This window comes from Carya illinoinensis, chromosome 1, assembly GCF_018687715.1.
Source record: "Carya illinoinensis cultivar Pawnee chromosome 1, C.illinoinensisPawnee_v1, whole genome shotgun sequence".
Classification (NCBI taxonomy): domain Eukaryota; kingdom Viridiplantae; phylum Streptophyta; class Magnoliopsida; order Fagales; family Juglandaceae; genus Carya; species Carya illinoinensis.
Genome location: NC_056752.1, coordinates 55,340,083 through 55,351,055, shown reverse-complemented (window position 1 = coordinate 55,351,055; position 10,973 = coordinate 55,340,083). Strand labels below are relative to the sequence as shown.

The 10,973-nt window shown below is 36.5% G+C and overlaps 1 protein-coding gene and 1 pseudogene across 1 annotated transcript; both read right to left on the bottom strand.

Moving 5' to 3' along the window:
• Positions 1–1,124: 1,124 nt before the first annotated feature.
• On the bottom strand, positions 1,125–7,211 carry LOC122290066. The gene is made up of 4 exons (XM_043097594.1): positions 6,993–7,211; positions 5,871–6,046; positions 3,073–5,780; positions 1,125–2,975 (listed from the first exon to the last, which is right to left on the bottom strand). The coding sequence occupies exons 2-4, from the start codon at positions 5,892–5,894 to the stop codon at positions 1,601–1,603; spliced, it is 4,107 nt and encodes a 1,368-aa protein (XP_042953528.1). The 5' UTR covers positions 5,895–6,046; positions 6,993–7,211; the 3' UTR covers positions 1,125–1,600.
• Positions 7,212–8,562: 1,351 nt separating this feature from the next.
• On the bottom strand, positions 8,563–9,292 carry LOC122290059 (annotated as a pseudogene).
• Between the last annotated feature and the right edge of the window lie 1,681 nt (positions 9,293–10,973).

The following is a 10,973-nucleotide window of genomic DNA, read 5'->3' as shown; positions in this document are numbered from 1 at the left end:
ACCAACTAAAACCTAAACAAGGTGATTTCTTCGGCTGATTCACAATCAGATGGATCATTTGTCCCCTACTTCAAGCCACTCCTGCAAAGAAAGACTAACAGAATACCAACGGATTCTTAGTTTTCCCGACATACTCAGTTCAATAAAACTAAGGCCTACACGGTGAGTCGATCAAATCACCAAAAACAGGCAAAATCTAATCAAGGTGATTTCTTCAGCAGAGGCACAACCAGATGGATCGTTTGTCCCCTACTTCAAGCAACCCCTGCAAAGAAAGACTAATAGAATACCAATGGATTCTTAGTTTTCCCGACATACTCAGTTTCAATAAACTAAGGTCTACCTGGTGAGTTGATCAAATCACCACTAGCAGGCAAGGTGTGAACCGTCTTGTACCATTCATCAATGTCACGGATGAACCAACACTAGGCAATCTTACTCTCAAATACAGTCACACTATATAGCAGTCAGAGTGCAAGCACCATTAATGCTGGCCACCAACCAAAACATTCTGTCCTTCCGGTCAAAAACTCACATGTAGCAGCAATAAATGGAGCAGAAACAACCAAGAAAAGTAGCCATGGGAATTTTCTCTCTTTTCTTGAGATTAATAAGCATAAAAACACAACTCACATTGCATCCACCCAAGACGTGGCATAAGCCAGAACTGGTAAAAAGTGTGCTGTGGCTCCAACCCAGCAAAAATGGGTTCCTATTCCCCCAAAGTTCACGATGCTATAATACCCCATCAGTTCAAGAATTAGCTGAAGAAATCAGATCAGTCTCCATGACAAAATCATCCATCCAATGCCATCAATAAAATTCAAACCAGCCGGAAAAAAATGAACATGCTGTTGATGCAAACGAAATTACAGAACGCACTAGATTCTTCCCCAATTATCTTTGGCTTCAACAGCTAAGTATTATATACAAGCTCCATAAAAACCTGCAAAGTTCTTTACTCTTTTTTAATTGTAGTAGATTGCATAATGTACTTCATGCAAGCTTCAGTACCGTGCTGGAAACTGTCTCAACAGTCCTCTTATATTTAGTTAATGTATATCTCCCTACAAATGAAGGATTTATAATACCGTAAGATGGAATGAGGAATGTGAAGCCGTAGATCAAAAAATAGGTAATTAGCAACTTTATTGATTATTCTTTCATGATTTAAAGATTCATTCAAAGTTCTACTAGTTCCTTCTGGCATACCTGCTCTGGCCAACCAAGCACCCAAATCAAAGAGTTGAAGATACTTTGAGAAACTTTAGGAGATCCACTGAAGATTTAGCGAAACACTTCAGCAAGTACATAATGCACCACCTTAATTTATGAAATACAAGATTATACGAGTTAAAAGATGATTTAGCAACCATGGTACCATAGGAACTGAGCTATGTGCATGACATCAAGCAGTACAGAACCACAAGTAACCAAAAAGCAGAGCCTGCATCTGAAGTTACTTTCACAGCTTAAAACTGCAAATAGGGTAGCAAGTCCTTTGCCCTTAGTGCTAGTAAAATGTCGCTGGTTAGAGACTGCAAGTTTCCATCTCCACTAGCATCTGAAATATCAACTCATGGCAGGATCAAAATCAAAATCAAAATCTTTTCCTCTTCACATGAGAGATCTCATCAAATCCATCATCCTGCCACACCTGCTCCCCACGCCTGTAATTTACTTCCTGCTCTTCAATGCTTCTTGTTCTTCTATGTGCATTTCCTGGCTGATTCTTAATCCTTCGGTCAAACCCCCGATCCCTCATATTGCCTCTTTGATGGAATTCTGAATCATCTTCTGGATAAAACCTAAAAGGCCTGGGGCCATCCTCTGAATTAAGATGAAAACCATCACCATTAGCATCATTATAAGGAGGCCTAAATGAACGGACAGGTCCACGTCTCCCACCAAACCTTCTTCTATCATCACCATTCACATCACCACTAAGCTCATGCAACCGACCGGTATTCATTGGGCCCCCACAATACTCATCACTGCCTGTTTTTTCTCGGGGATTTATAGCATCAAATTGCCGGTTTCTGAGTAAAATCCGACCAGATTGGCTCCTATTCGGAATTACAGATCTTGGATGACCATTGTCCCGTCCAGAATCCATATCCCTTAAATCATTAGATGATCGTGGCAAATACGGTGGGGAGCCATGCCTTCTGACCATAAGGTCTCCAGTGAAACAAGGGAGATCTGGAGATCTCATCCTCTCCATCCTATAAATTGGAGGAGATCGTCGATGAATCAATTCTGGAGGTCCACCAAAACCATCTTGGGATCTTCTCCTTGGAGACGACCACTGGACAGGAGAACGAGATCTGGATCTTATCGGAGATTTTGAATGCATTCGGGGAAGACCCCTTCTCTGAACAGAAGAAAAGTTTCTAGTACCTCGTGCAAAATGGCCACTTACTCCTTCATAGGCAGGTTGAGGACGTGTGAACATTGGTTCCATTGTATCATCAGTAAAAACCCTTACAAACTTCTCACTATGCCTAGGTCCAACCACTTCCGACCCATCTTCATCAACACATCTACCTGGACTCACATTTCTAGTAACTCTGCGAATCATTTGACCACCACCACGTGCAGCAGGTATGTCTCTCCCACCTGAAGATTGTCTTCTTGGTGGAATACGGCGAAAAAAGTCATCATTTAAATGCTTCCTCCTTCCCCGACCAGTGCCAAAAAATGAACCTTCTGGTGCAATATTATAACTATTATATTCAAGGTCAGAGTCAGGGACAGCAGATGCATATTTATGTCTGGGGACACGAAACTCCGTTGTCCCATTATAAAATCCTGAATTGAAGCCATGGTCAGAATCCCAGTCACCATGTAAAGTGTCTAACCGACTAGGGATCCTCCCTCTTCCACGCATAAAATTTAACCTAGAATTTCTGGGTGAGTTATCTTGGTGCCTCTCTCGTGAAAATCTGTGGGAGCCATCCATGTAACATTCATCTCTAAAAAAAAAGTAAAGGTAAGAAAATCAGAGAACAGTAGAACTATTAACCCGAAAAAAAGAGCAATAAAAGTAAACATGGGTAGAAGAAAGATCACCTCCCTTGGGGATGTAAGTTTTCTCCCTCAAGTACTACATCAGGTATCTCCCTTCCAGCTCGTGATGGCAATGATCTGGCAGAAATAGGTCTTGTTTTACCAGGAGATAACCCATGAGAAGCTCGAGACAAATTTATAATACGGCTCCTAATACCGCCATTGTTGACGTCGTTAGCCACATCATCACCATCTGTAGATGCTTCCATCTTTTGCAGAGCTGTATCATTCTTTTCCAGCATGAGGATTTTTTTAACATTCTCATCTACAGTGGCCACAGCTTCTTGGTTTCCTCTAGAAGTTTGTTCAGACGATGATTCTATCTCCTGTTCCTTCAAGCAATCTTTACTACCCAATTGATCACATGGCTTTCCTTGAATGTCATTAATTGGCCTCTTCATGCCAGCTCCACTCAGCTTTTCAACAGTCGGTGATTCTTGCGAGCATGTAAGTTTATCAGCACTGCTGCTGGACACCCCCTCCACTCTATCATCATTATTGTTATTATCTTTGTTGTTTGTTTCATCAGGATCTTCTGTTTTAAAGTCTTTTACCTCAACATGAGATGGAGTAGCATGATAATCACCATCTTGTCCAATAATGTCCATCTTTCTATTGTCAGAGTCACCATGATCAACATGTTCAGCTTCTTTCTCACATATAGGCTCCTCTACTGCATTATCCATTAAAGGTTCTCGGACCTCACCATCTTCATAGTCGTCTTCTTCACCATCTTGTTTCGTATCCATAGCCCTAGCTAAAGGATGATTCCCATCCGACTCATAATCAGAACTATAAGAATCTTCTAACATATCAGCTGATATTTCGATCTTCTCCTCATCACTTACTGAATCTTCACCAACCGGCATATCAGGGAGGTGGTCATTCATGCATTGTAATCTGCACTGCTCAGGTTCATCACTAATTCCATCTTCAGCTCTTACATTATCAATCATCACAGAAGTATTTGATTCTTTACCATTATGACCCACATCTGTATCAACTGTTTCTGAAGCAACCAGCTGAGTGCTTTCACAAGCTTCTTGAGGCACCACCTCCCCATTACCTTCAGTGCACCTAGAATGTTCAAAGTTGTTTGCTACATCACCGGCTATAGTCAACTCTGTAGAACAAGAAGGCTCAACTGCAGTGCAGGACATTGGTGCAGTTCCGGATGATGGCATGGCAATAGAATGATTACTAAAACCCTGTAGCACTTGTTTGTCTACCCGCGATGTCCCCTCTATTTTATTGAGTGCTTGTCTATCCTCATGTACTGGTTCTGTTTTAATGGATTCAGGACCACCTAATTTCAAGGCGCTAATATTTGAAGACTTGGCAAGATTGCAGTCAACTAATTCATGCTTTAGTGTTCTACTGTTTAATAGTCCCATACTATAACCTTTAGTTCCAATATTATCTAACTTGATGCTCTCATCAAATGGTTCTGATTTCACGGTCCTATGATTAACTCTGTCCAAATTGCTAGTTGATGCCTTCAATCTAGGCAAGCTTATATTGGGAAAAACCCTGCCAAAATCTTCTTTGGCAGATAAGCAGGAAGGTTCCTGGCTCACCTGTGACTGAAAAGAAGTTGGACTAAGGCCTAAATGAAGCGAGTCAATAATTTCATTTTGTTGGCCAGACAGTTTGGATGATAAGTCAAAATTAGCTCTGTTCTCACTCACGCTATTGTGTTCAGAAGATGAAGCAGTGCCAATCATCCCAGAAGATGAACCAGTGCCAATCATCCCAGTTGAGCATATGAAAGGTTTTATATCATGAGTACGATCAGTTGGATTGAAGTCATCAACAGATACCTGATCTGCAGCTGCATCACTGGCAGAACATTGCCATGCATCCATCAAAACATTCAGATCCCAGTTTGCCCTATTAGCACACAGCTGTACACCATTATTCAACTCAATATCATCCTTTTTCCACTGGAGACTGCTATTTGCGTTGCTCAAAGATAAATTCAGAGAATCGGGTTCTAAACTATCTTTTTTCTGGCCCGTTCCATCACCTTTTTGACCTGCCAATGCTGGAAAAAGATGTTCCTTTAATCCTAATGTCAGTTCAATATTCCCTGGAATAGCAGGAATTTCTGCTTTACACCTGCCTTCAGATTTTTCATTGCTACATGTCTCTTTGCCCATAGGAAGCACAAGAGCTTCATTTGGTGCTACCTTCAACTTCGCTTTTGCCAATGTTATTGGCAATTCAGAGTTCTTGGTTGCAACAAGCTTATCTTTGCAATCGATGTTACCCACAGAACCAGAGTGAATTCTTAGGCATGGTTCTTCGAGTTTGACTCTAGAGTAGTTAGGGAACAGAGTAACATTAATATGATCAGAATTTCCTTTGGGCTCCTCAGATACAGGTTTCTTGTGTGCATCAGATATACCAGAATAACATGTTGCAGCACTAGCAGTTGATATAGTGGACCCCCAAGATGGGCTAGATTGTTCCTTTTGTAGCGAATCAGATTGTTTCTTTTTTAGTGAATCAGATTGCTCCTCCTGCATCAAATCGGATTGCTCCATCTGCATCAAATCGGATTGCTCCTTTAATGAATCGTTTTCTGCTGCGAAAGGAATCGGTTCTTTAGATGGAGGTGGAGATAGACATGGCAATGGGAACCTCCTCTTCTTTATAGGAACACCAGCGATGTAATCACTAGCTTGCCTGGAAATGGGTTTCACCCCAGTCTGCAAACAAAAATCGTTAAATCAAATATTCAAATGAAGAAGAAATATGTATGGCTCCAATCCAAGCAGAAACTTAGAACAGAAATAAACCTCTTCATTTCCTGATACAGGCATGACTTCAAACTTATAATCAATAGCAACTCCTTGATTAAATTTATAAAATTGGTCTTGATTCCGGCACTGGTATATCTAAGCTACATAAGACTATGCAGTTTCACAATCTTCTGAATGTTAAACTCCGGGATGGGATAACAAGTAGTAATCACCTGCAAACAAAAAATAATTATAATAATGCTACACCATCATGAACTAGTACAGAATGAATATTCAAAGTCAGCGAGAGGGAAGAATGTAAATAAAAAATAGTTTCAATGGAAATAAATCTAAATCGTGGGAAATCACACAGTTTTTCTCGATCAAAATCGATTACATAATAATTCTTAAGAGTAGTAAATATAGCCGTAAAGCAAAAACAGGAGAAAAGATAAAATAAAAAATAAAAAAATCCGCAGTGATACAAAAAATCCTCTTCAAACACTAACTGTAAATCCAAGGAAGTAAAACATATAGCCTGAAACATGATCTTATAGACGAAAACGCACAGCAATCTCCAGCGAAAGTGATAAAATCACAGATCAAACTCCACACCCTGTCCTTAAAAGATCAACTTCCCAATGAAAAAAAAGAAACTAAATCCACAAAACAAGTAATTTTCTTGCATATGCACATCGAAAATACTTAGATCCGCAAAACCGTGCTGCAAGGCCAACTCATTTAACCAAAAGTACTGTTTTCCAGGAAACATCTGTAAAGAGAAAAAAATGCACCCAAAAACGATAAAAGGAAAGAGATATTTTAAAGAAACGAAAACGTGTTCACCAACAAACACATCATACATCAGATCCGTCAATTTTCTCCATCGTTTCCTCAAATCAGACACCAAAAAGGAAACAAAAAAAAATACATAAAATGGGAAAAAGGGACTAAAAAAAGGAACATCGAAACCATTTTCAGGAGGAAATAACCAAACCAGGTTGAACTAATGGAACTACAAAATGAAACGGAAAACAAAGAGAAAAAAGTACATTAAAAATTAAAAAGAAGTTAAACCGACATAATTTCCAGGAAGTGCCTGAAATCCAAAAATCAACACGCACACGCTGGCCACAGATATTTCAACAGAGGAAAAATTACAACGAAGAAATTACGTACCCGAAGGGCGAGAGGGAAGTCGGAGGAGTTCGGTCAAGCTCTGCAACTTCCCGGAAAGGATGCTTGAAAAAATCAGATGCCAAGGAGAAACGGAAAGATACGTAGACAACGAAAAGAATCAAAAACTCATTTTTTAGCCTAGTCTATAAAACCTAGAGTTTGTGGCTGGTGCAATCGGCAGATCTCCTCTATCTATATTATTGCGGTGAGCGATGGGCCGTCTGCTGTGCATTATATTTATATAATATATTGACTTTAAAAGTGGTTGGACGCGTAGAGTCTTGGTCACACTTCGGCCAGAAGGCCTGAGCTCGAGTAGCTACGTGACACGTTCACTATCTGGCAAAAATCACCATGTGACGTGTTCCCCACCCTGCTGCCACACTACCGCAGAACCTACCGCCCTTGTTTTGTCGTTTCTACTTTTCTTTCCCTGCTAGTTCTCGTCTATTAATAACTTTTTCTGTTCTTTTTTTTTTAACCTTTTGCAAGGTAGACTTCCGCGAAGGAGCGGCCCTTGAGGCATTTCGTCAAGGCATTTAGTATGCTTTTCGTTACCTAGGTCCTTTCCTTCTTGATATGTTGCTATTAAGTCCCTCTGCCTTTTCTTTGTTAAAAAGTCAGTCACTGCACTTGGTGAAAATAGAACCGACGGTCCGACCGTGCTTGAACATTTTTTAAATGGTAGTATTATTTAAATTTTAAAACTTTCTACGTTAGTTTAATTTATAAAATTTATTTTTTAAATTAATTATTATATATTTATGATTTATACTATAAAATAGTTCCAATTAATAATAGTTCAATGAGTTGCACATCCTCGCATAATGTCTTGGGGGGCTATTTAGGTCCAATTTTAATATAAAAAATATTTCCTCACATTTTATGATTATAATTTTTTAAAATTTTAAAGAAAAATATTATAAATAATTTAATTTTTTAAATTTTAAAATAATAATAATATTAAAAAATAATTTTTAATTTAATTTTATTTTAACTCATCTCATCTCAATTTATTATTATTTTTTTTTTTTAAGAATCTCAACTTATTATTTAAATCATACTTTAAAAATTACTTAAATTGAAAAAAAGCTCAATTCAATTCATTTTATCTTACCTAACCATTAAAATTTTTTTAAATTTACATATAAAATATAATAAATAATTAAACTTTTTCTAATCTTAAATAAAAATAAAATAGTGATAGGCTTATTATCTTATTACTAACTATCATTAAGTGGATTATAAATTTTTTTATTTTTATTTTATTTTCTGTGAAATATTTTTTTAATATTTTTAATCATTATGAAAAAATTAAAAAAATTATAACTTTATTAATACTCATTTTTTAATTATTAAGTAAAATAAAAATTTTAAAAAAATAAATATAAAAAAAAGTATAAAATAAGTTATAATGGAATAATAAGTATATATTTTTCATCAAAATAATATGAAATCATTTTTATCGTTATCTCATCTAAAGTTACGATCCAAACCTCTTTCTTGTTAAGGCATTTTCGCTCGAGAAAATGCGGAATTAGGGAGAGAAAAAAAAAATGATTCCACGAAATAGTTTGGAAAAAGATAATGTTTTGCATAATTTTCAAGTCGTTATCACAGACCCAATAAACCATTTCGATGAGTACAGGATCGAATCCAGAGCTATCTATAATGGCATAATGACCAATACTTCGTTTTGAGTTAAGCAACAAGATTCTAATTACCAAATCGACCACGAAAACCTGTAAATTTTCCCATTCTTGACAGCAAGACTTGATCCACCAAACCCGTACAAAGTCATGCCCTGCCTCTTAAGCGTGTAGACCACGTCCACAGCAGTCACGGTCTTGCGGCGAGCATGCTCTATGTAGGTAACGGCGTCTCTAATCACATTCTCCAGGAAGATATTGAGCACTCCATGAGTCTCCTCATAGATGAGGCCGCTGATGCGCTTTACGCCTCCTCTGCGGGCCAAGCACCGAATTGCAGGCTTGGTGATGCCCATGGATGTTGTCGCGCAGGACCTTGCGGTGTCGCTTAGCTCCACCTTTACCAAGCCCTTTACCTCCCTTGCCACGCCCCAACATTATTGATCAACGAGGGATCTGTAAACACAAAACAAAATGAAGCTGGTTAGCATTCAATCGAAAGCCTAGATTAAGATTTTGTGGTAAAAATAGAGGACATGGGGTTAGAACCGAAAACCCACTCAATTGTCAAGAAAGGATGAGAAAGAAAGAAAATGAGGCGGATTAATGGGTTTCACTAGACTGCTACGAGATTTGTTAGGTAAGTAAGGTCGCTTCTACTCTGTTATTGAGATTATTTATATCAGAATTTTGAGTTTTAAAATTAAATATTAAAATATTATATTTTAATATTATTATTTTAAAATTTAAAAAAATTATATTATTTATTATATTTTATATATAGATTTGAAAAAATTATAATAATAAAATAAAAATTTTGTGTTAGAAATCAAAAATCTTGATGGCTAAACAATACCTGTCTCGCATTTTCTCAGCTTCTAGTTTTTGTATAGAGCACAGATAATTTCTACTTAGTTATTGAAATTTTTCATTTAAGAATTTTGAGTTTTAAGATTAAATATTAAAATATTATATTTTAATATTATTATTATTTTGAAATTTAAAAAAATTAAAAAAAAGTTAAATTATTTATTATATTTTATATGGAGATTTGATAAAGTTTTAATAATAAAATAAAAATTTTATATTTAAAATGAAAAATTTCAACAGCCAAACCGAATCTAACTATCCATTAGACACCACATATAGCCAACCTAATTCTTAAGGATAACAAAATAATGGAAAACTGGCGCGTTACTCACTAAAACCCAAAATACTAAGGCTCGAAAACCATAATGCATCATAGCCATTGGAGCACAGCATTAAAGAAGATATGCCATGCTGACAAATTTAATGGGGATGAGAAACCGTAACGTTTAAGCTGATAGAGCCATAGAGGAAAGAAGACAAACCTGAATCGCACTATAATCCGCAAGTTGCGTCACAACCTACCGGTAGGGATCCGTGGGGAGGGATTGGGGAGGGATTGTTTAATTTGCTTGGTGGAGTTGGGAGGGATCCAGGGGTAGTTACAATGAACTATACCTGAAGATTGGAACTTTGGAATCGATCCGCGATGGATACTTTGGGGATGATTCTAAGGCTAGCCATCGATCTCCAAACATTCGAATCAGATTGCAAGTTCAGCTAGGCAGTGGATTCATGACGTGGCTAGGAAATTGAGCGTGCTGCCCAGTTTTTTCCTTTTTTTTAAAAAATTTTTTTATATTTTTTTAATCATTTTCTTAATTATTAAATAAAAAAATATATCAATACACTTAAAATTAATCCCTTGAACACTAAATTTTTTTTACCAAACAACACAGAGTGAATAGGATTGAGATGTGTTTTCTCTCCTTCTTCTTTTTGCGCTAAAATTTAAAGAATTGGACGGCTTTAGGATATGAGACAAAGAAAATACAAAATTCTCAAATTCGTTTTGAAAAATATACAAATTTTAATTTTAGATTATTGCAAATGAAAAATGAGAGCATTGGTATTGGATTATGCAAATATAAAATCATAATTTGGCTAATATGGCATATTTTGTCTTTTGGCTATTCCATTTGAGAGATATCTTCACAATGAAATATTTATCTATTAGCTAAAATAATAATAAATTATTAATTTAATAATATTTTTTTCTAATTTATTTTGTCGTACTTTGCAATTCTAATAATCATATGATTGGTATTGATTATTAATTAACATATGATTGGTAAAGACGTTGTACAATTAAACAAAACAATTATTCTACATTGAAGACAGTAAAATTATAACATCTAATTGCACTAATCAATAAATTCATTAATTTTCTTTTGGATACCCCTTAAACTCTACAATGAAATTCATCTTTAAATGATCAGCTGAGAATAAGTTGGACAAATCAATT